The sequence below is a fragment of the Cuculus canorus genome, chromosome 12 (assembly GCF_017976375.1).
Source record: "Cuculus canorus isolate bCucCan1 chromosome 12, bCucCan1.pri, whole genome shotgun sequence".
NCBI lineage: Eukaryota > Metazoa > Chordata > Aves > Cuculiformes > Cuculidae > Cuculus > Cuculus canorus.
Window position 1 is genome coordinate 13934053 of NC_071412.1, and position 25803 is coordinate 13959855.

The following is a 25803-nucleotide window of genomic DNA, read 5'->3' on the forward strand; positions in this document are numbered from 1 at the left end:
GACAGCTGAAAGTAAGGGGGAGAAAAACCATTTAATTCAATTTATTTAGCAGCATCTTTATTGCAACAAAGGTTTTGTAATAAAACGCAGCAAAACTAACGTCTCCACTTTACATGATTAAAAGCCATGTATCTAGAAAGGTGGGGGAGGGAGGAAGACCAATAAACCCACTGGAGTGAGACATGCAATTTTGTTAACGCAAACAGCAGGCACTTCATGTTCTAAAATTAAACACCTGAACTTCTACTGTGCAGAACATCCAAGTAAAAACTGCAGGAAGAGCTCTATTCCCCTGCCAAAAGAGCGTCCCGGAGAACCATGAGGGGCACACAAAGAGTCTTTACAGGGTTCTGGTACTCAAGTAATCAGGCAATCAAGGCAGCGTCCTAATCTGGCTGATGATTTATTTATACTTTCTTATTGCCTTGTCAAAAGTTGAGCGCCACACCAGCAGCAAAACAGCCTGCCTCGCACACAGACACACACAGCAGAAACACAGCCCACTGTTCCTGGTAGAGAAGAAGGGTTGGGAGCCCTGGGCTCTGAGTTTGTGAGTTCTCCATAATTCGCCACACAGGCTCAGGCATACGGTACTCCAGCATTAAAGCATTACTAAACCATCCCGCACACAAAGTATTTCCATAGCCTACTGCCAAATGCCACCAGTAAGTAGGGAAAGCATTTTCCATTCTAATATAATGTAGTCAGTTGATTTTCAAAGCTTTATTTGGTGCTTTGAATTCATTAATTCATTGCATTTATAACAATTAAGCAGTTCTGGGTAGATACTGATTCTACTTAATTTTGAAGAAAAAGAGATAATTGAAAACAAAGGGGAGTAAGGGGTGCAACTCCAATGCAAAGGATGAAACCCAACAGCTTTGTGCATTGCACACTCAAGAGGAATTACTGGAAGCTGCCTTAAAACACGGCAAAAGAACATCCTTCCACCAGAAACAACCACAACCAATCCCAATCACTGCAAACAAGGAGAAACTACTGGCATCAGCACTCAACAGCTTCAGTATCTCATCGCTCAGATCCCCATTTCATATATACTTTTTAAAATATATGAAATTAAAACATTCATCTCAAAGACACCTGTGCAACCAATATCCACAATGCAATGAAGGCTCAATCCTGCTCAGAGTAGGTGTCCTGCGAGGCACAGAGGTGGAGGCAGATCTTCCAAGGGAACATACCAATTTCTGCTCTAGGAGCCACAAGGATGGCTCCTCTGCATAAGTTTTTCCTCCAGATGACATTCCTTGCACATTTTCCTCCAGGATCTCATTAACCAAGACATTTTTTAACATGCAGGAAGTGACGAAGTATAATCCCAAATATCAAACAGGAGGAAATCTCTTCTTGAGTGACAGTACCATCTCCTAGACTGCAAGCTACAACCATGTCCTGGGAGCAGGTGACTCCAGCAGTTCAGAGCAGGGCAAAGCCACAACTCTCCATGCCAGCTCTGGTCCAGTGCCAGACCAACACTTTGAAGGACTCCTCCCCAAAATACTTTGTAACAGTTCACAACACTAACACCTTCCTACCTCTGCAGTCTCCATTGCAATGGGTTTTGCCATATTTCCCTGGTCACTGGGAATTTAGTCATGGGCTGCGTAGGGCTGGATCAGACCTCACATAATGCATCTATCTCTCAAACTTTCACCTACAAGTCCGTGCCTTTTGCAAGAACTACAAAACTCTGATGATGAATCCTCCCAGCATTTCCACAGGATAAGAGTGCATGGGGTCTTAAAGTGCTTAACCACTCTAAGGAGAAAAAAAAAATTGTAGGAAAGGAAGAAATACATAATTTATGTTGCAAAATAGAGTACTTACAGTACACTGTACTTTAATAGCTTTTCGATAGATATATTTAAAACAATGGAAGGATGCATTATTAAAAAGTTATATGTCAGCACTTACAATCACATCTGCTAAATCAAAACCCAGCCTGGTTTACTTGCATAACATTTTGTTCTTCCATTCCAAAAAAAAGCACTGTTTGATGAAGGCCATGTTTGTGCTGTTTTTTTTAACAAAAGGATCAATTTCATCTTAAAAATCATATACATTTACATTCAAAGGGTAATCACCTCTAGAAAAGGAACAAATATATCCTGAAAAGCAAGTTCATTTAATATTGAACAAAATATAAACAACCTTGGAAAAGGTGATGCTATCCACGTGTAATTTTATACATATATGTATATATGAACAGATATAGATATATGTATATATAATACAGCATAAACACATAAGGAACACAATGGAATTCCATAGTAACAGCTTATACTTGTCTTTACTCACTGCTCTGTTGTTCTAGCTCAAATGCATCAGCACACGTATCTGTGTACCTCTCGATACTCCATAGGGATGCGGCGTTCCGTTCTCTTCAGTGACAATTAACAACTAAGAGAAGACATTCCAGGAGCTGGGCTCTTTTCTCTGCCACATCCTTCCCAAAAGAAAACTGTAAGCCTGTTATTGAGCTGCTAATGGTATTTTAACTGATCCACTTATAACCATCATGAACTCAAAACCAGAAAACAACCCAAACCAAACATCCCCACCTGGGTTGGAAATTTGAATTTAGCACATGCCTGCTCATTTCGGCTCTCTTTTGTGTAACCTAAAAACCAGATCTTGTTTTCACACTCAGCTTTTACAACCGTGTAACTGCCCCAGCTCCAATAGCTTTGGTGCATACGCTCAGCAGTCTAACTGAAAAAACACACCGTTTGATACAATACAGCCAGATTGTGTTAGATCCGAGTTTCAGGATCAAGCTGAACAGTACAAAAGCGATAAAAATACAAGGTTACAACATGTGGAGCACTAGGAGCCTAAACACTGAGAGTGATTCCAGATTTCTAGAAGATGAAAAGAAAATCATGCTCTGCTTCTCTCTAGCACCAAAATAGAAGAAAAGGAAGTTCTTGGGTTTCTAAGAAAACCATTAAAACTTATAGGACTCTCAGAGGCAAGCCCCAAGGGGAGAATTTCCTGGATTAAAGAGAATCATTTTGCTACGGATTTCTATCTTAAATGACCTGTTGCAAGTTAAAAGTGACTTCACATACTTATGGTGCTTTTTAGCCAAGCCTGCTGCTTAGTTAAAACCTCACTAGGAAAAACACAACTGGGATTGCATATCCTTTAGGCTTAGCGGGGTTACTTTAAGCTATACAGAAGAGGGTTTCTTAAATACAGCAGCATAATCATGCTACGCAGCAGCGCTAGAAAGGACCCAGGAATGGAGGACCGAACAGCATACGAACCCGGGAAATACTTCTTCAAATAGAGCATGAAAATCAATGAAACAGTTCATACTGCCTCACATGTAGTGTTCGTAAGGTCTCTCCTCACCAAATCCTCTGTAGACCTTTGAATTAGAGTACTGAATTGTAACAGGATGCATACACCTGTATCATGCTGCTGTGAAGGTAAGAAAACAGTATTGCAAACCCAGCTCCAGAATGAACATCAGGAAAAAACATCAATGAGAAATGGGCGGCACTTTTAAGCTTGTTTTAAAATTCACGGTTTCGGGTCTTTCACTTAAGTTACTTACATCTCCAAATAAAAGATTGTTATACTCATATGACAGTAAAACATCGTTTCCACCATTGCCCACTGAAATCAATTACAATCAGGATAGGATCTCGAGCTGCTGTAAAAGAGTATGATTTATCCTGGGGAGAGAAGAAATAATTGAAAAGAAGCTGGCATCAACTGATCTGAATCAAAAATTTAAATTCTTTAGGAGGCAGCTTAAAAGTCTTTCTTCTTAAAAAACACTTAACATCTAGATAGGTGATGTGTCTAACTTGCGACCAGCTTCTAAGGAGTGAGGCACATCCCTTTCATGAAGCATAAAAGCTATATGATAGCATTTAAAATGTACAAGTTGTAACCATTCAGGTAAACTCTTGTTGTGTAGTGAGTAAATCATCCAGTATTATGTAATAAGATACCAAGGAACACACTGTAAAAATACATCAATTATGTAATAATGCTTTTAAAAAGTGAAGATCTGGTGCTGTAGAAGTGCATTATTTTCAGTTTCAGCTCCTCCCCCAAGAGAACACCCATGGTACTGCATTATACCACAGACATTTGATTTTATTTACATCTTAAGCTTTAAAGTTATTAGGTCACCGTACTTTAATTTCCTGTATGGCACCAAATTTCCTTTTAAAAAAGTGTCTCTGTGTGTGTACGTGCGTGTACATGTGGCAGGCACCAAAACGCAATGTTCCATGCTATTTTCTCTAGTTTCCTACATCTCGTTCGGTAAAGCAGCCAGTGGAGCAGAGTTCTGCAGAGGTCAGTTACATTGCCTTCAGGGCAGCGATACGAGAGCCCAGATTCTCTTGCAGGTAATACAGTAGATGGAGTTCATAGTGCTCTCCCGACTCGGGTACCCTTATACTGTGTCTCTCCTGAGGGTAGATCTAAAATATAAAACAAAGCTGTAAGTATCCACAAGAGTTGCAGGCACCAACATCTAAACTGGTCCCCATAGCCACATTCAAAATGTTCATGTAATCTCCCTGCAGTAGCGCTGCCTGCACTTGAGCCAATATTCCCATTCTCTATTGCCTGACCCCAGAGACGAGCCACTGCTCCCTCTAATCCAGCTAGTGCTGTGCTGGAGGCGATCAGCCTGCCTGAACAGAGGCAGATCCTGCCCAGAGGCAGATCCTGCCCAGAGCCACCGTGTAGATCAGCACCCTCCCAGTTCTGCAGCCCAGTGTGGGATATCTGGGCTACATCTCACAGAACCAGCAGGGTTTGATTAAATGCATAACGCTGTTCCACACTGCAAAACCATTGTTGTGCTGCCTCCAAACTGCAGATCTCCTTGGAAGCAGCCTTAACCACTGTTAACCTTTATCTTTGCCTAATATTTCTTTTTGTTTGCTCATAAAACATTCCTTTAAAAAAAAAATAAGTTGGGCTCCTAGAATACCAAGCTGCCCAGCACAATCATTTTGCAAGTGGCAATTCTGGACTCCTCAGTCAAAGACAGATACATTACCTTGACATCCTGGTTCTGGCCTTACCTGTAAGTCATACGGTTTCCCAGCTCTCACTAAAAAGCTGAGCAAAATACTAGTGTGTGCAAAGTGAACATTCTCATCCAAGAACCCATGTAGCAGCAGCAAACGGTTTGGTCTGAGAAAAGCAAGAAACAAACATTTCTAAAGCATCCCAGAACCTGCTGGTCATTTCACAGTCCACGCGCATCCCTTCAAAAAGACTAAACAGAAAAAATATTTGCATTGAAGACAGTGATCTCTCTACTGTAAATTCCTCTGGATGCACAAGTCTCCCAAATCTGTTCTATTCCCCTCCAAAAGTTCTTTCTGCTTATGCATATCAAGGTCAGACCTTTTATCTGTATATCTTCTTTATTCACAGAAGTATTTCCTAGCTTGGACAATACAATGGCTTAACACTTGCTCAGAATCACTGCTGATTTTCAGCCCTTTGGCAAGAAAGCCCATGGTCTCAGCTTTTTTTTTTTTTTAATTATCATTTAATACTAGTGTTTGTGATTCCAGGATTCAAGAACAGAGAGATAAAAATGTGTCCAAGGGACCTGGAACTTTTCTAGTAGGAAAAGCAGAAGCAAAGAGCCAGAACCAGACTTACTCAGAAGGAAATTTCTCAGCTTGCATGGCCACTGAACCTAGGTAATACCCCTGCTCATTGTGATCCGGGTGTCCCATGTAACGTTCCGTGTAACCAGTGTCATAGAAAATCCACAGCGTGACAGGTGCTCCAGCGATGGCAACCTGTAAGTGCAAGAGGGCTCTCAACATGGGGAGGGGAATGATAACACCTGACCTGGGGCTGCCCCTTCCTCCCACATCTCTATCCCAGTGCAACTATAATTGCCCCAGACACACTGATAACTCTACAATGCACAGCCTGCAGTGGAAAAAGAAGAGCAATCCTCACTCTCCCTCCTGCAGTTCATAGGCATCACCACAGTTCAGCTGCATGTGCATGGAAGAGTCCTGAAGAAAACAGCCGGAGCACTGTGTCCTCACTTGTCTAGAGCAAGCTCAAACATCTTTGTGCTGTGAACACCCTATGGGAGGTTACATCATTAAGGAAAAAATTCTGTCTCCACCACCAGAATAAGTACTCAATGTATGAACATACCCTGAAGATATCTGACCTCTGCATTAAAGCCATAAGAGAGAGGTAGCCTCCGTAGGACCAGCCATGAATGCCAACACGGTCCAAATCAATGAAGTCGTACTGGGATGCTAAATACTGCAGCCCTTCCACTTGGTCATCAATTTCTATTTGTCCCTGGGAGGGGAGATAAAAAGGTTAAGTTTTGTTAGTTCCAGACAAAAGTTACCCTTTTCAGATTTCCAAAGGCAACCAGTTTCAGAGCGCTGTTGCTTCTGTTTGTGCAGCACCCACCCATTCACCAGCACTCCAAGGGGTGTTACAAAAGCAAGGCTGCATTCTAGCTCTGGGCTTGAAAATGCCGTTCCCAACACAGAGACACACTGCAAAGCCAGCAGAGCCTGGCATAGGCCCTACCTGCCTGCACAAATGGCTGAACACTCAGCCTTTCCATCTGGACTCAGGAATCGCCCTAAATAGTAACCCACACTGTGGATAAAATTATCCTGCTTCATGGGAGCAGCAAAGCATATCTGGTGGGAGTCAGAGACCCCCTTATGAACCACCTTGCACTGTGGCTGCCAAGCTGGAGTGGGTTCCCAACCTCAAACCTTGACATTATCACTTTCCTTCCTCAAATCCCCACTGCTCAACTATACACAGTTCCCCTTCCAAAACTAGGCAGTGTCACACAGCCAACACTGGGCATCTGCCCCAAATCAGTGGCTCAGGCAACTCTTGGACTCAAACGTGCCCATGGCTGAAAATGAAGAATCAGACCTCCACTCACCATTTTGTATTTAAAGGCCCCTTCAAACTTCAGCCCTCGGTGGCAAGACCCCCTGTTGTCAATGACAACGACAACATAGCCTAAAGAGGCCAAAGTGTTCAAACGGAAATACTTGATTCCTTTAAACCGATTGTTCACTAGCTGTACCTGGAATAGAAGAGCAACAACACCACCACATATGTAATGGAATCCAGAGGCTATCTCTTAATCCAATTTCAGATTTCATTTACATTTACTTTCCTTTAAATGTTTTATACATTTGTATAATGTAAAGGTCTCAAGATCCCTACTCTCCGCTGCAGGATTCTCTCTCCCTGCTTGCGATCTACTATGAAACACTCTATGGGGCTATGAACCCCCAGCCCCGGGTTTGCAGCTCTGCTCTCCACTCTCTCTGTTCTCTTCCAGGAGAAAATCTTTCCCTACACCAAGTCTCACTCTAGCTGTCTCGGACCACAGCAGCGCAGAGTAGTTGGGGGAACCAACGCAGGGCTAAGGAGCTCATCACCTTCTGTTCATCAGTGAGAGAAGGAGAAGAGGGGAGAAAACTCTTTAAGCACACACTGGTAACTGTCAGCTCCCCTCACTCAGACACAGGGGAAGTGGAAACAATAAACAGGAGCCCCTGTGGAAGGGAGGGAGATAGCACAGGGAACAGGGAATACCTGCACACTCCATTCCTCTGGTGCCAACTTTGCTACTCCATATCTATTCTCAGATAAGTGGCAGTACCTTGGTCTATGACCTGGAAATCATGATCACTTACGATCCCTTCGGCCAAACAGCTACTCACCAAACAGGCAAAATGCTGCACGCTGTCCTCAGCACAGAGCAGGAACTGTTCATACAGGAGAGCTGGGGAGAGACCCAGGCCAGCCCACTCCACCACTTGACAACACGCTGCACTCACCTGAGGCCCTCCGTAGATGAAGAGCACAGTGGGGTACTTCTTCCCAGGCTGCAGATTGTGAGGCTTGTACATCATCCCATAGAGCGTAAACCCTGTAGAGCTCTTGAAGGAGAACACTTCTGGGGGAATGTAATCAGGAAGAGGGCCTGCCATGGGAGGGAACAGAGACTGGTTTAACAGGGAACGGATGAACAACACAGCTCTGCTCCAGCCCTGCCGCATCACCAGTCTCGCTGCAATCCCAATGGAGCTCTCCCACACTTTCCACTGGATGTGGCTGGGACCACGCAGAGACTGGGAATGCCCCAGGCCTAAGGGAACTTTCTCAGTCCCATCACGTTCCCATCCCTGCTCTCCTCTGAACAGTAGTAACTCTTTCCTGACAGCCATTACAGCTATCCCGTCCCTTCCTAACCACACTTAAGACTCACTACATTAATACGTGGAAAGCACAGGACATGGAGTATGCCTAGGGAAGGAGAGATGAGAGGGAACACAAACACAATGGAAACATAAAAGCCGAAGAACTGTCTTACAAAGACACCAATAGGCAGCAGCACACAACTATTTAAGCATATGCCCCTTCCCACAGCCATGCTTGTTAGCAGGCACAAAGCAAATGAGCACACTTAAATCCCTCTCCTAGTGCTAAATCTGGCTTTCCACTGTTTCTACTGGCAATGGTAGCAGAAACTTGGTAATTCCCACTCTAAATTCCTTCATGGCCAGTTTATACACATTTGTTGCTGAGCTGAAAATGCCAGTCCTGCACTTCCAAGAACTCCTTTCACACAAGCATGAGTGAGAGAGATAAGTCTCGTCACCCACAACAGCAGATCTCAAGCAAGTATATTCTGGGATATATTTAATTCTGTGATCGTAGTTTTCCAGTTCCTCATCCATGCCATTACCTGCTGAATCTAAAATGGTAGCCCAGAATTCCTTTGTCCTGTGAGCTGCATCCTCTTCAGGACCTGTCAGCCGATAAAGTGACACACAGTGCGGGTTCTTCTGATTACTGTATTTGCTGATGAACATGTCACAATCCTAGGGAGAAAAATAACATTATCTCGAACTCCTCAGTGCAAAGGCACAAGCAAAAGCAATCACTTCTTTCTGCATTTAAATCTTTCAGAAGATGCTTATGCACCAAATCAAACCAGAAAGTCTGAGCTCTTTTGATAACAGGAGATGGATTCTGAGAAGCCACAGTCCTTCCCAAAACTCATATTAACGTTACATAGCAAAAAATACATATGGAAAAGCAACAGTGGCATGAGGACATTGTCATACATTCTCTTCTGGGTAAAGCATTCCCAGCTGAACAGGTTTTAGCCCCACCCAATGCTGCCACAGGCTCATCTCCTCTGGTGATCACTCTATAACCCATTTCAGGCAAAAACCGCCAGGCAAAAAACATCAGTTCATTGTGGCTTGTTCTACCTGAAGTGAGGGGAAACTACACTGGGAGGTCAAATCTGGTTTCCAGCTTTCACTGTACAACACACAGGGGCAGACAATGTGTAAAATCTACTTAAGTTATATTCAAATACAGTCTTGTCTGCTGACTGATGAAGGACAAGACTGGTAATAAGCCACAGCACAACCAGCCAGCCCTGCCTCGCAAACAGACAGGTACCTGGCTGACACAGCAGGCGTGAGAGTAACCCCGTTCTGTCAGTCGCTTTATTTCTCCAGGATTTTCATAGTTAACAACGTACAAGTGATGCTCTAAAGGTGAGTCTTTTGTGCCTTGAAAGTACACCAGTTTTTTGGCTTCATCAACATAGATCTGTCAAAACCAAAACAAACAACACGTCTCTTAATATTGTTTCTTGCCAAAACAACACACAGTTCTACCATCTCCAAGCCTCCCCATCCATTCTCAGGGTTTCACTTCCATAAAGCTCAGTTATAGCCCACCAATCTGCAAGGAATAAGCCAAATGACCGTTTTCCTGTTCACAACTCTTGTCAGCTTTGATTTGAACTTCACACCTTGTTGCTCAGCTTTTTCATGCGTGTCCTTCACTCTTCCCAGTCTTCCCTGTTGTCTGCTATGCTGAATATCTGTCCCAAATTCTTTGTCACCTCCCCACTCTTCAGATCTTTTCCTAAATTGTGTATAATATGAAGCACCCCAGAAAGAAATCAAGGCAGCAGACGACTGTAAACCACTGTCATGTTAAATATTCCTTAGTTACCACTTCTTTTTGAGCAGACAGCAGAACAGACTCAAACGCAGGTTGACTTACATGCCTCATTCCCTAACGCCATTTCTAATTACTCTTTAGGAAGGATTTCAATGACCTATACAAAGTCCAAACCAGTCATACAGCTCTCCTTGAATTCCTACTAGATAAAAATGATCAAAGAATTTATACAGATGAGAGCTGGAAAAGCAGCCATTTGGAAAGTGTTCTCTCCTTCCTCGTGCGAGTTCAGAGGCCGTGTGGAAGACAAATGCTGTGTGTTCTACCTAAAAAGAGACAAGGCTAGTAGATTTATGCTGATCCTTCCAATGAGTATCTCTTGTTTCCAGGACAGCAACTGGACACCATCATGATATCTGCCCTTGGAAAATGTGGAAATTCTTCGTTGCCACCTTGCAGTATTTTTGTTCCCTTCTCCTCCTCTCTTAGTGAGAAACACTCCTTGTTGGCAAGGATCCACACAGGAATATGCAGGAAAAGAAAACCAACTAATGCTGCCCGTATTTCTTTCCCATACTGCTAAAACAACAGCCTCTGGTCCAGAACAGCGGATCAGAGGTAGCGAAGGATGAAAGCACACTGTAGGCCAAAAATCCTAGATGATACATATGTTCAAACTGTATACCAGGGAGTAGCAAGGTCCACTCTTCTCAGGTGGCAGAGCCTCACTAATGTGACTCGTCCTGATTTGTGAGGCCCCAGAGATAATCCCCCTGCAGTGTGCTGCTTGCAGAGAATCTGTGCAGCAAGAACAGAGACTTACATTGGAACCATGTCTGCCAAGTACTTCCCATTCTCCGCTGGTAATCGCTGTCTCCTCTTTGATGGGGCATTTGAAGTCACCTGCAAATAACCAGCAAAAAGATTTTTACACTTTTGCATTTTACGAAACCCACGGTCACAATAATACTTCTTCCTTCCCAGCTTTTTCATCGGATGAAACCAAAGAACAACCTGCCTTCACAGAAGACCCACATCTCTGCCAGCTCCCGGAATAAACATTACAGCTGGTGCTGTTTAACACACTGTGAAATTCATGTTCAAGGATTCAAGGGATTCAATCTGAGCCCTGGATAGTTCGTGGCCTTTTTTTTTTTGCCTTTTTTTTTTTTTTAAAGTATTTTGTCACTGGCACAGAAACAGAGATCATATACTGAAAAACGTGTGTGGAAAGGGAATTTCGGGTGTCAACAACAGGGAATTTTGCAACAGGCTGGGGAAAAACTTTGCTCTTATAAGATGGCTTAATTTCCTTTAGAATGAGCAAGAAGGAAGTCTGATATATTCAGAGAAATCTAAATAATCCGGAATATAATACTTTCTAATAAACCTTCAAATAAAACACTTATTAGGTACATTAGAGCCTGGACATCAGAGGTAGCCACATTATCGCTATAACAATTAACCTTTGGCAAAGTCAGCACACAAACAGTCCCACCATTGACAAAGAAAAGTCTAAGAAGTGCATTTCACAGTACTGCAGGGAGCTCGTTTGCCATCTGACTTTTTGAAATGTTTCCCTCCGGTCTGTGAGGAAGACTCAGGGTTAAACCAAGGCACGCTGAATACAAAATAAACTCTGTACAACTGCCAGGGGAATGACTGCATAGTGAAGTGCTTTCCTGGACAACAGCAGGAGTTTCCAATAAGGCAGTAATTCCTGCCACCTGGAAGGACATTTATTTCCTCACTAGTTGGCAGCAAATGCCCAATTAAAGTAAAAGAATAATTTCACTAACTTGGAGCAGGGAGGCCTCCACATGACCGTTTATACTTGCTCTCCTTCAAAACGGAGATGACTTTGTACAGGTGCCGGAATCCTGTTTTACACTCGGAAGCAAAAATGAACTCTATCTCATCTTCACGGGTTTGAGGGAAAACATAGAAGATATCATGGATCTGTGGAGAAAGAACAGTGGATCACTGTTATCAGCAGGACCTTGGCACTGACAACACTCGTAAGAACTTCCTCTTACTGCTCAATACAGAAAACACCGTTCACACCAGCAGATTGCAGCACTGTTCCTTACTGGGAAAACCAGCTAGGGGAGGTCTGCAGACAGCGGCCACATAGGCCCAGGCTTTTTGCTAGTGTAGCTCTAAATTCTGACCACCAAATTAATTTTTTCTGCACCAACTTTTCCAGCTTAGATACAGAGGTTGGTCCAGCGGTGCAGACAGCATATGAAAGCCACCCAGAGAAGCCAGAGTACAGCGGCCTCCTCTCTCCAGTGCCTTGTAAAAGCCCACAAGTGAAGAGCTACTTAAAGAAAGGTGAGCTGACATCATCTTCCCACTCATGAAAATGCCCACTCTTGCTTCATGGGACAATCTTTTGAGGGACTCAGGAGCGTTTATCTGCACACGAGAGCTGCCAGTCAAAAACCACTCCAGCCAGTAAAAATAATGGAGAAAGGACAATTCTCTGCACCATCCTGAAACCATGCATGGTATTACTAAGAAGAAAACACGGCATCATAGAAAGTGCTTGGTGTATAGAGATGATTCCCTGGAAGGCTTTGTGTAAACACTCTCTGCTGAACGATCCAACTACCTGTCAGTGATTGATGTTTCCAGGCCTTCTTGCACTCTGGCACACCTCCAATGGAATGTCATTCTAGAGACATTGATCTTTGTCTGCAGAAGTATAAACAGCACTATCACGTAGATACGACTTTGTTGGTTGAAGAACACTACATCTGCTGGCAGTGCTGTTGGAGAGCAACTGCACCAAGAAGCTAGAGGCTGTCAGTGGGTAACACTGTGGGCAAGCGGCTGCCCCAGCACGCCAGAGCCCTGGGCTCTGCTCCTAGTTTGACTGACCACTGCACTGCCTCAAGTAGAGCAGCTCTGCTTTCACATCCCAAATCTCTCTGTTCTCTACATACTGTGAGCTCTTTACAGCAGGAAGCACAGAATATGCATAGAATCACAGAATTGTTTAGGTTGGAAAAGACGTTTAAGATCATCAAGTCCAACCATTAACTTAACACTGCCAAGTTCATCACTAAACCATGTCCCTAAGCACCACATCCACACATCTTCTAAATACTTTCAGGGATGGTGACTCAACATTTCCCTGAACAGCCTGTTCCAATGCCTGAAAACCCTTTCGGTGAAGTAATATTCCCTAATATCCAGTCTAAACCTCCCCTGAACTTGTACAATGGGAATATTCTCCTAAGCAGCACAGTAACACCACTGTTGCTCAAGTGCTACAAACAGCATCTTGAACAACAAACTGTCAGAGAAGGCTGAAATTCCAATTCTTACATTTATCCAGATGTCTGTTGTTTCTTCATAAATAATGAAAGGTGTAACAGAGTCTGGCACAGCATCGATAAGTTTCTGTCTTTCCATTGCATCATCTTCCGTGGGGATGAATAATGCAGGAGGGATCAAGACTATCTGAAGACGAGTTTGGGAGCGATCCAGTAAGATGGACCAGATGCTGTTGAGGAGACAGATATTAGAGAAAATAACGTGCAACCATGAGTATTAGACAGGTCTGAAAATCTCAACAGCCACTCATTAGCCCTAGGTATTTTGAGGGAGTCAAGAATATTCAGATTAAGCACAAAGCCACATGTAAAATTTCACCCACATAAACAAATTTCTCCCACAACATAAGAACCTATTTCACTTCATTTCAATATTGCATAAGCACTGCCGGTTCAAAAGTTTAATTAATTCTATCTTCGCGGATTTGAATTGTGCTTTAGGGGACAAAGAGAAAAGAAAAATCAGAGGGAATAATGAAGCAGAAAAATTTCAATTGAAATTTCAGGACACTTGTGAAAACACTGATGTTTTAAAGCTATACCTGGCAGAGAACAGTACTGGCATCTAAATACTGGCCGCAGACCCTGCCATACTTCTGATGACTTTACATGTAGCTCTACCAATAATCCCCCAAAAACCAAGATGATGTAGCAAATGTGTCCCTGCTTTTCTTCCATATTTGGGAGGAAAAAAAGCCTTAAAAAGGTGAAAAACATCTTTAGATTCAAGAACTGGAGAAATGTAATTGTGGAGAAGGTTCTGGCAAGTTAGAAACACCGTACTACATCATCTACAGGGTTCAAAGTGACATGCAAATGTAAGCAGCACTTACAGCAGGTTTTCTGATCAGTAAGTCTGGTGAGCAAGGATGGTCCAGTGGTTAGGGTGCTAGCCTAGGGCCTGGGGACCTGGGATCATTTCTCTCCTCAGCCACAGGCTTCCTGTGGGACCATGGCAAGCCATTTAGCCTCTCTGGGCTTCAGTTCCCCATCTGTAAAATGGGGACAATAGCACTGCACTCTCTCCCACAGAGATGCTGAGAGGACACATACATCAAAGGCTGCGAGTGCCCAATAGCAAAGCAGTAGGGCCAGGAACCAGAGAAAGAGACAAGAACTCTGCTGTTGTTTGGGAAAAATTGTCCCCTTTGCACAAACAAGTTGGTAGAAATGTAAAAATGAAAGCAGGCTTAAGCTTGAAGAAGACAGAGACCACTACATTCTGTTTCTAACTGTATTGCCCCAAACCCTTTGAGCAGAGACAGGATTAACATACGCACTATTTTCCTTCTGGCGTCCACCCAGCTCTAGCAATGTACTCTACTCCTTCAAAGAGGATCTCGAACGGCTGAACTAGCTCTTTATCCACAACATCTGCAATCTGTTGACAAAGCAGCAATTCAGTGACACTGAGAGGAACCCCCACAACCAGTTTTCATGCACAATGAGAGTCTGGACACAGAAGACTTCTTCTGTGCAGCTCATACAATTTAGATTGTTCAGCCTTTGCGACACTGGGGATTGAACCCCACCTGTAGCCAGACACCAAAACAGCAGAAGAGCTGCACATTACCAGCACAGCCAAGGTTGGGACTCAAGAAATCTGGGTGCTGCTCACAAATCCATTGCTTATCTTGACTAAGTCAATTGAGCATTCAGTTTCCCCATGTAAAGGGGAAATGATTTGTACAGAGCTATTTTGTAAAGTGTTTTCATCGGTAGATGTGGAACATCCTGCATGACATCCAGTTAACGGTGTTCTAATTCATGATATGCAGTTCTGCAGCCTGACCCTGCTGGGACTGGGAACAAGTGACAGTGCCACCCCAAGGGTTGTGATGGCTTTCCCTGCCTTTGCTGGCTGGCATCAGCATCGCTATCCCAGCAGGTGACTATTGATGGCTGAACTAGAGAGAATCCAAATCATGTATGGCAGTTACCGTATCTGTTTGGTAAGATTAATTTCCCAGCTGTCCAAAGATCTTGGACTGGGCTATGGAAATTTCTACATCTGCTAAACAATCCTGGAGAGAAAGCACAGTTCATGTCTTTCCATATACTCATGCTTTTATAAGGTGATGTATTCTCTTTGCAATCAAATGTCCCCAATATTTGCAGCAATCAAGAGATTTGTCACAAGGTTTAACCAGCCAGACCTAAAATATTCTCTTCTGCAGCTGAGTTCATAAACCAGTGTCAGGGAAGGAATACACAGCCATGAGAAATACTGCTGCACACACAGACACCAAGTACCTGCACAGAAACTAGCCAAGTGCGCTGCCTCCAGCAAAGCCATTGCACTATCACAACCAAGAAAGCTTATTTGTACTCAACTGGAAAACGAATTTTACCAGAAAAGAATCACAGAAATCATATTTATTTAGAAAACAAGAACTTACTCTGCCTTCTGCATTGATTGTCATTTCAGATATCTTGAAAGTGACCTTTGGATTTGCTGTACCTATAAAAACAGATGTTAGCAGTCAGGCACCAATTCCTTGCTTCCAAGAGGGCAGACCTGAACTGTGGATTACTGTGGTGTTATTCATACAGAACTGGAAAAAACAAACAGCAGAATGTTCTTTGATGAAAATGACCCACTTGTGACAGACAGCACAGAACCAAGCAGGGAAAAAGAGAACAGAAACATGAGACAGACCCAGTGGATGTAGTCTCGCAAATAGATCTGATCAAGAGCCATGCTCCTGTCACAGGCAGTCTCTTCTCTCCCACAGTCAAAGGAAGCACTTACTAGTTGGAATAAATGGTCAGGAGTGATCAGGATAGCAAAACAAGCTTTGATTTACTGTTTGGCTTTTATTTTCAAGGTGGTACAGAAAGTGATCCAGTGCTAAAAGGCAACTTTGGAAATTAGAGCAACTCACATTTAAAAACCTATAGATTAAAACCTAGGGCATTTTTTTCTAAAGAGGTCTGAGCTTTTGTGGGCTTGTTTCCTTAAACTGCTGACACTTAGCACTGAACAGAGCAATGGCAAAGTACTCTCAGAAATCTGGAAGTACCCAAACACTGAAAAAAACATGAGGTGTCATCTCTTACTTCCTAGGCTAACACCGAGCTTTTCATCATCCTTGGAACAAGTAGTAAATCAGGATCATGAGCAGAAAACTTTTCCAAGTGGACCAGGGAATCCAAAAGATCTGAATGAATTCTGCAGCTTTGGAAGGTCCACCAAAGTAAAGATATTTCTCAAAAAAAAATGAAGATTTCAGGAATGAGGAAAGTGAGTGAACTGCTGTTATCTGTGAGCAGCACGCCCTGCTGTATCAACAGGGAAGTCTCAGAAGAACAAAGGTCAACCTGTTCCAGCTTGCCCTGTATACCTGACAGTGAATCAGCTCTTAGCAGATCTGCTTAAGTCCCACTTTCCTGCCTCTAACAGCACTCCACTTAATATGCTTCAACCCTTCCCTCACCTCTTACTGCTGAAACTTCCAGATCATTACTGTTCGAAAACATGACAACAGGAGTTTTCCTCAGTAGGCTGTACGCATGCCGTTTGTTGTTCAAAGTCCAAGAGCAATCACGGAGACCAGAGTCCTACAGAACTTGAACAACCAGGGTGCTGCCAGCAGCTAAACAGAAATCCTCTCAAAAAAATCACAAGGCCATAATTCTGCAGCTCTTCCCCCAGAGATACAGGGCTGTAATGATAATCAGTTCCTCAGCAACTCAGATCTGCCAGGATTTGAGACAGCATCTCCAAAATAGGAGATGCAAAATAGGACAATCGGGGTTTCCATCAACTCCTGAGAGATCCAGACTCAGAGCTCCTAGTAACCACGCAGCACGGTCACCAGTGGCTAAACCAACCTCCACAGCAGCAGTTTCCCCAAACCCATTTCCACCACGTGGACACCAATTCAAAGACTACTTGACACCTCTCCAACGAGCCCCTGCTCTAGGCTACAGGAGTCACTGCTGTCAGGCATATGGAATAAAATATGTCTCCCAGGAACAGAGATGTAAGATATCAGGCTCTCACCAGTTTTGGGGTACCGGAAGGAATCCGTTCTTCTTGTCTCCAGCATGGGTGATGTGACATGAATAATTTCCACCTCTGACTCATCGTTTTCTTCATAAAGAATTCTAAGAACTTTACCCCCATTCAGTGCTGTAAATGAATTAACATTCCCTGGTCAGAACAGTTCTCATTATTGGATATCACAGGCATCAATATTCTCCCAGGAGCACAAACAGGTTGGAATGATGAATTAAAATCCCAAGAGTGTGATTCATGTTTTATTAAGCAAAACACTCCGAGTCTCTTACAACTCCTACCACTGTAGTGAGAAGGAAAGCCTCTTCACCCAGTAACGTGTGCTCACAAGGCAGCTGCAACATGCCCACCACTGCAGATAGTCCAAAAGGAGCTATGAGTACAAGGTTTGTAAGACAAGTAACAGAATAAAGTAACTACACAGGACAGCATGGCAGGGGGGCCACTACCTGTGTCTGTCAGACATGCTGGATCCACCACACTTACTTGGCTGTGCCTTTGGGCACCACCAGTAGCCAGTGTATCTGTCAAACTCCTCCTGCAGCACGAAAGTAGCCACGCCAGCAGATTTTGGATCATCCTCAACATTGGCCAGTTCTAAAAAAAAAAGACATAAAAGAATTAGTTCATGATGTGCTGGAGAATCAAATCAGTTCTTCATTATCCCAAACATGGCCCAAGTTCAGCCCCTGGGAACAACTACATGACAATAAATCTGACTTAGCAGATTTGTTTTCTTCTTCCACGCTGCTCTGTTGATTTATTTAGGGAGGATCTAATCCTATCTGACATGGCATTTCCACTTAAGGAAGGAAAGCCATCCTTCATTCTTAATCCTACCTAGTTAGTCTCCCAATTTCCTATGTACTAATCAAAGAAAGATGATGTTCTCTTTGCCTGAGCTCAGTGAAATGGAACCACAACTTTTAAGAAAATCAAAGAAAAAAACCCTACAACCCTTTCTGAACAACTGAAACTGAAAATCTCAACATTCATAAAAATGACAGCATTGGTATTTCATTCACTGTACAAACCAAAACTAACAGACTTGCATAACAGCTTAATAGGATGACATACCCATAGGGCTTCAATATTTTTCCTGTTACCCTGGAGGTAACTTAGCAGCGCTCCATAAATAATTACCATCTGAGAAGGAGTCATTGCTACAGTTTATTTTTAATGTACTTAAGTAATATTTTAATATTTAACATTTAAATAAGCTAAAGCATTATTATAAAGTGTGAGAAATTCAACTAAAAATTAAATGATATACTTTAAATACAAAGTATGATTTAAATACAAAATGCAATCAATCTTTGAAAAGCATTCTACCCACATTTTCCCATTTTCCTTCCTCCAGGATGTGTCTAAAAGAGAGCTGGAGCGGGTAAGAAGCGAGTCCTTAAGTTACTGAGTATGAGGAGCCAGCAGAAGCCGCAGTGCTATTCAGGAGCTGTCTATATTGTTTCTAAAAGGCCTGCAGCTTGATTTCACTGCAGAAACTTTACTTCAGCTCTATTCCACCCACAGCTCCTCCACACAAAAAGGGCTGTTGCAGCAAAAAGGAATGTGCTGTGTTTCAGGAGAAGAGCCTTTCCATATGGATTCAACAAACAACTTGCTTTGCCAGATTTCACAGTGCAGGGAAAATAATAATTCCACAATATTTGCACTAGAATAAACATGTAGAACACAACAAAAAAGGTGGAATAAACCATGTCCATTCCCCTAGATCTCAGACGAACCACTAGTACCATTGCTTAATTCAGTCTAGCAAGAACAAGTGCAGAGGAAGTACAGAGACTTTAATTCAGGACGCATTACCATTGTGCACATATGTTAGCCTCCTTTCTTCTCTGGTTTCTATATTAGATATCCAGATGTCATTGCTATGGATAAACGCAATCCAATTTGGATCAGCTGGACAAAGCTTGGGATCCATTCGGATATTTGGACAACTGGTCTCTACCAGAATGGGTCTTAAAGGCTGTTGCTATTTGAAAGAAAAAAACAAAGCACAATAAACAATGATAACACAGGGACACTTACAGAAACTAAACTAGCTTGTCAGTTCTCTAACACCATGGTAGTGTGGACCCTGACTTCAAACACAGATTTACTACAATGCAATCTATCCATTTAAACAAAGAAAAATACTTTGCAGGTATTTCATATTGTGTCTCTAGCACAGCTGCAGAGATCCCAGCAGGGCCTCTTCCCCTAGTGCTGAGAGTTAGCCGCAAATCAGAAGGCAGCTCGCCTACAGATGCCTGTATGCTCTTTAAAACAGCACCCTAAAAAGGGGCTGGCAGAACACACAATTTTGTCCTCCAAAACCAAGTCAAGGTACAGTAAGTTCTCCCTGACAACAGGAATAGACAGACATTAGGCATTTGTTATGATAATAAGAAATTATTCCAGCTTTGAAGTTCAGCTTCAGCACTAACAGAGTAAAGGCTGCTTGTTCTGCAGGTTATACAGCCAAATCTTGTAACACACACAGAGCACTGACTGCTGAACAGTGACCTCTAAACCATGGCTTGGGAACAAAGCTGCCTCTGACGTGACTACTGACCACATGAAAGAGCACAGAGCATCACAGCCTTTGTGTTGCTTTTTGTTGGCATTGCTGCTTATGAAAAATCAACAAAATCTGGTGCCCTGCCTTGCTGCCACAGTTTCTACCATTTCTTGTTATTCTCCATCTGAGTTTCTACAGCAATGGAAATGCATTCCTATGGGGGACTTCTCTACGTTTCAAGGGTTATCAAGGTTACTTGCCACGCTAATGCAGCAATAACTGACTATTATGCCCTGGTTTCACTCTAAGCCAAAGGAGCATCTAGCCAGAGGAAAGGAGTACTGAAGAAAACAAGAGTGATGAGTAAACTCACAGTGAATCCATGAGGCCCTCCGTCTTTTACGTGATAAATTCCACTCCCAGCCTGAAACAGAAAGGTGCCACTTTCTCGGTGGTAATCGTAAGAGGCGATCCCAATGGTGCCAATTCGCTTCCTCTCCCGTAGCAACTCCTCTTCACGAGAGTACATCCCATAGTCCAGGATGGCCTGAATACAGGCAGAGAAGCACAATCAACACTCTCCACTCTACATGTCTGACCGTACATCAGAGCATCTCTGCACGCCACACTTCCAGGAGCAGATGGCTGTGCAGACACCCTCCTCCTCCAGAATCCTGCTGGCAGCGAGAAGCACGCTCCTGCTTGTGCCTCTGCCATCAGCTCTTGTAGGTGCAGGCCATGATCAGATCCTACACGGATGTAAACTTGACAGGCACTTCTCTCATAGCAAGGCCAGTGACATGACCAACATTCACTGCTATAAGGAAGATCAGACCTAAGGTCTGCTATTTCTAGAGCAAGCAGGAGAGTCTTGGCTAACTTTGCAAAGATGCAGTGACTGGCATGGTGGGAGGACAGCCCAGCACGAATTTTAAGTCTGGCTGGCAGCCTCAGGAAATAACAAGGGAAAAAACACACCTAACCCCACATGGGGTTTGTCCCACCTACTCCAATCTGCTACAGTGCGTGAGACTGGTGCAGGCTTGCTATGCACATGGGTGAAAAGTGGATAACATGTCCTAGAGAGTGGGAAAGGGATCCTCTGCTCCAGCATGAGTCATGGAGCCACTGACTGACCCTCAGGAGAACTCACTACTTCCCCTGCAAGACAGTGATGATGGGAAACTACTGGCTCCTTCAGCATTCTCCAGCATCTCACAGCAGAGAATCTGGTGCAAATTAACACTTACAATCTCTGCTGGCAAAGGAGGAATCATCCAGCACACACAGTTTTTAACACAGAGGCTGTAACTCCAAACACTAACGAGAAAGCTGTGCATGTTTCTGAGATGGCTGCAGGTAAGCAAGTACAAGGAGAATCTTAAAATGTTTAAGAGCATAAACTCCATATTCAGCTTATAGGTGCAACCTCAAAGGTAGGTACTTGCTATGCTGAAAAGAAGCAAGAGAGAAATCGGGACCCACCGGAAAAAGATCCAAAAGAGGCTTCCAGGAAAGCAACAGGACGGCAGCTTTGTTTATGGTTTTGGGAATTTCAGAGTAGAAGAGCATGTTCTCCCTGTTCTCCCCAGACATTGCTATTGTGAAAGTGAGAAATAAAAAACAAAGTGTATTAGCTTTTTGTCAATGATCCGAATACTCTCAAAGGATGCTGAGGAGCAGTTTCACAGGCCCTTCCTGCCAGAAAGGACTGACAGCCTCTGCAGTGCAGCCTCGCTCTCGGCATTCCCTGCTTCACAGAAATGCAAGTCATGGAGAAGGCAGAAAACAAGGAAATACACTCAGGCTTACCCCACACTGCCTGAAGCATATCCTTGTCTTCCTGAAGGCCAGAGGCCCTTTTATTTTATAAGCTTTAAAAATCAAGGATGGCCTTTCTGCTAATTCCCCTGGCTGGAATACAGCATGACAGAGCTTGTGTATCACATATAAGGAAACCAAGATGGTCTGAATGCCCCTTTCCTGCTCCTCTCCCTCCGTGCTATTCGGTTTCAGAAAGCTCCCATTAAGGCACATAGAGATCAGCCCAGAAGCAGCCAGATGCATCCCAGGAAGGCTGAGTCTGACCCACAGCTCAGGAAGGGGCACATAGGAGACCAGAGCTCATCTCAGCTAGGGTCAGCCTTAACCCACCCCTCAATGTGCTTGGACACATGCTTGCATCACGCAAGGATTATGGCCTCCATCCTCTGAAAAGGGGGAAAAAAAGACAGGTCAACAGCTTTTTGACTATGTGCCTGCATACCACATGCGGAGACTCTGTGAAACACAAATCTGAGCTTAAGCAACTAGCCTGAGCAGCAAGCAATGGGGCTGGAACACGGTTCTGGTTCCTAGGCCTTTGCTCCAGTCATTGCTTCTCCTCTTAATCCAGTTTTTCATGGATTTATGTTCAGTTAGCGCAGCTTTATCAAAATCCTTCCTCTACCACCTGGCCTGCTCCAAAAAGCCACCCAGAAGATTGCTCACAGTATCACGTAGCGTCAGATCACTTCAATTCAGAAATGCAGATGTACCAAGTGAACACTAATTAGTGAAACAATGCAGACCTGAGGCACTGAGACCAAAACCAATAAGTTACATTAAGCTGTTCATTATCCAGACCAAATTGAGAAAAATAATTACTTTTTAAGATGTCCCCACCCTACGATGCTGTTTATTCCCTCCAGAATCCCTGGACAGTCTACTCCATCAGCAGCTGAGGCACAAAGGACTCTCAAAATTACATTCACAATCTCTGTTTTGGAATCTTTCCACTTAAGAAAAAAGAGATCAACCTGACACAGCTTTTGGAGAGGAGATATTGTACTTGAAATGAGAGAAAATAGACAAAAGAAACTTAAACTGTCCTCTCAGCGCAGAAAAACGCCCCAGAGAGCACTTCACAGTCCTCTTCCAGTTCCAACAGGCCTAACAGGTCACCTCCAACCACACCAATTCTGCAGATTACACTGCAAGTTTTAGTGAGATATTACAATCATGATCTGGCCTGAAATCCACTCTGATTTAACTGACAGGAATATCCAGATCAAACTGTTCAGTCAAGGCACAGGCTGTTGTGAGCTTACCCAGATAATAGATCCTATCAGAATGAGGTCCTTCAGGATCATTTTTCTTCACAAATGTGAAGTCATGAGGGGCTTTTGCCATCATGTATCCATGATACTTCCGTGTATCTGTGAGCAGTTTCCGAAGCTGGCTCCAGGAATGTCTCTCTACATAGAAAGGTTCCAGTTTTGGCTGCTCCTCTCTCTGGACCTGCTCCTCACAGCCCGCAGTTTCAAAGATTTCAAGGCCCGGTTGTTCAGTTTCCATGGCTGCTGCCATGTTGCATGTTTCTGGAAGAACAGAATAGCAGAGGTTCAGCACTGACTTCCAGCAGCCCAGCAAACATTCACTCCAGACTCCCAAAACACATTGTAGCAAAGTGCTGTAAGACAACCACCACCTCAGGTGGAGAAACCAAAACCACAGCAGAATGAAGAGGACTGGGAAAGAGATGTCTGCTGCGGAAAACAGGCTGCCATCACTCAGCCTTTCCAAATGGGACTAAGAACTTTATAGAGCCACAGATTTATTGTTGCTTGCCCTTGCCAACCTCCACATACCAATGACTCATTTCAGTTCATAAAATGGATAAACTCTTCCTTGTTATGCTCCCATCTGCTTCTTCCTCTTGTGAACTGCACAAATATCACCTCACTACACTGGTATCAGAATGGGGGATGATCAGGACTATTGTGAGATCTGGGGCAATCAGCAACTTGGAAAAAACACAGTGGTCCCCAGGCTAAGCTCCATGACGGACTGGCTCTCTGTCTGCTCCTCACAGCAGCTGAGACATCTGATCACAGGTGACTAGAGATGCCCTGCACCATGGACCAAACCCACATGAACACAAACCACTAAGAGCAAAGCAGAGCAAATCTGTATTAAAGCTGGGTTCCATCTTTGACAATACAAACACAAACACAGGTCCTTCTTTTGTCCAAGCTATTTGCAACAAAAGCGTGGTCTAGTGGGAGGTGTCCCTGCCCGTGGCAAGGGCTGGCAAATAGATGGACTTTAAGGTCCCCTCCAATCTAAACCACCCTATTATTCTATGAAAAACACCATACAAGCTGAAAAGCCCTGTAAAACTGGAAGAATTCAAACCCCCACAAAGAAAAGTGCTCTGTTCAGACAGCATTACAGACTGACAATGAGACTTCAATCCTGAAACAGACTGCAGAATCTCAACAAGGGAAAATCTTCCTTCCTCACTTACACTCAGACACTGATAAGTCTTAATCCAACTGAATCCTCACAGTCCCTTCCCCAAAAAAGCAAGAGGAAACAACGAGTGGCACACTTCAACAAGCAAATGAGTGCATGCTGCCCCCCCAGCACGGGAATGTTAGTATGAGATAAGAATCATAGAATCGCTAGGTTTCCTTAGGTTGGAAAAGACCTTTGAGATCGAGTGCAACTGTACCTATCCACTTCTAAACCACCCCTAAGCACCTCATCTACCCAACTGTTAAACACCTCCAGGGATGGTGACTCAACCCCCTCCCTGGGCAGCTTCTGCCAGTGCCTAAGAACCCTTTCAATGAATAATTTTTTCCTAATATCCAATCTAAATGGCCGCTGGTGCAACTTGAGGCCATTTCCTCTCATCCTATCGCATGTCACTTAAAATCATAACATCGCTACGTAACTTTGAGATCATTCAGTCCAACTGCACCTGTCCACTATTGAACCAGATCCCTGAACACCTCATATACCACTCTTTCATCTACCCATTTTGTTGACCCCCCTCGCTCCTTGGCACACAGAACCAGCAGAATAAGGACCACCAGCCAGCTGGGACACTTTTCCATTAACTCTCCCCTACATACAGCTATGCTTCATTATCGTGGCAGTACTTTTCCACGATACCAGCATCTACCTGACTGCTCTCATAGAATCACTTGGATGGAAAAGACCACCGAATCCAATCATAACTTTCCACTACTGAACCAGACCCTTGAGCACCTCATCTGCCTGGCTTTTAAACCCCTCCAGGGATGGGACTCAACTACCTCCCTGGGCAGCCCCTTCCCATGCCTGATGATGCTTTTGGTGAGGAAATTTTTCCTGATGTCTAATCTGAACCTGCCCTTGTTCAACTTGAGGCCACGAGGCGAGGATCTGCCTCCCAGGAGGCCGCTGCGGGATCTCTACTACAGCCACCTCCTCCCACGCGAAGCATTTCATTGTCACCTTCCCGCAGCCAGCAGAGAGGAACAGCTCAGTCCCCCGCAGCGGCTCGGGCCTCTCCCGCCCTGCAGCGCCGCACAGCGCCTTGCATCCACGGCGGGGCAGGTCGGGCCTGAGCGGGGCGAGCAGCCACGGGCCCGCCCTCCCTACCGAGGGGGAAGCGGGCGGATGCCAGGAGGGGCCTCCACCGCCGGGGGCAGCGGGCGGGCCCGGGAAGCCAGGCCGCCGCCTTGAGGCGGAGGCGGCGGCCCCGCTCACAGAGTGCACCTCCCCGGGACCCGCGGCCCCTCGCGGCTGCTCACCCCTGCCGGTGCTCGCGGCGCTCCGCGGCGGCGACGCTGCCCAGCCGCCCCGCCGGGCCGCTTCCGGTTCCGGTGCGCTGCCGCTTCCAGTTCCGCCAATAGGGGCTGCTACGCCGCGTGCTGCAGCCCCCCTCTTGCCGTCGGGACGGGGGGAGGGCACCGCTGGGCGCAGAGGAGGGCGCCGCCTGCCGGCTGGGAGGACCGAGATAGGACGGGAGGCGCCGTGCGCATGAGCAGTGGGAGCAGCCGGCCCCACACGGGAGGGGAGAGGAGAAGCACCGTGCATAGGACGAACGGGTCCGCCCCTCTGCGCATGCGCAGTGGGTACGGCCCGGCCGGCGC

The 25803-nt window shown here is 44.6% G+C and overlaps 1 protein-coding gene across 3 annotated transcripts; it reads right to left on the bottom strand.

Moving 5' to 3' along the window:
• Positions 1–25616, bottom strand: DPP8 (dipeptidyl peptidase 8). 3 transcript variants are annotated; one of them, XM_054077116.1, is made up of 20 exons: positions 25462–25615; positions 22987–23256; positions 21383–21495; positions 20271–20444; positions 19201–19369; positions 17863–17973; positions 17362–17490; positions 15755–15816; positions 14636–14736; positions 13348–13525; positions 11814–11973; positions 10838–10917; positions 9502–9654; positions 8774–8909; positions 7863–8008; positions 6953–7099; positions 6187–6339; positions 5671–5813; positions 5079–5190; positions 1–4466 (listed from the first exon to the last, which is right to left on the bottom strand). In XM_054077116.1, exons 2-20 carry the CDS (start codon positions 23243–23245, stop codon positions 4344–4346), a joined length of 2649 nt encoding a protein of 882 aa, XP_053933091.1. In that variant the 5' UTR covers positions 23246–23256; positions 25462–25615; the 3' UTR covers positions 1–4343. The 3 variants fall into 3 exon arrangements, with proteins under 3 accessions (XP_053933091.1, XP_053933092.1, XP_053933093.1); XM_054077117.1 differs by lacking the exon at positions 25462–25615 and adding an exon at positions 25163–25368; XM_054077118.1 differs by lacking the exons at positions 1–4466; positions 5079–5190; positions 5671–5813; ... (5 more) ...; positions 10838–10917; positions 11814–11973 and having other exon boundaries at positions 13388–13525; positions 14632–14736; positions 25462–25616.
• Between the last annotated feature and the right edge of the window lie 187 nt (positions 25617–25803).

Excerpts from the sequence above, each read along its gene's own strand:
- DPP8 (XM_054077116.1), bottom strand. The coding sequence starts at position 23,245 with ATGGCAGCAGCCATGGAAACTGAACAACCGGGCCTTGAAATCTTTGAA. Across the intron at positions 21,496-22,986 it reads TGATAGGATCTATTATCTGG|CAATGTCTGGGGAGAACAGG; the intron begins GTAAGCTCACAA and ends CTTTCACAATAG. Across the intron at positions 8,910-9,501 it reads ACGCCTGCTGTGTCAGCCAG|GATTGTGACATGTTCATCAG; the intron begins GTACCTGTCTGT and ends TTTTCTCCCTAG.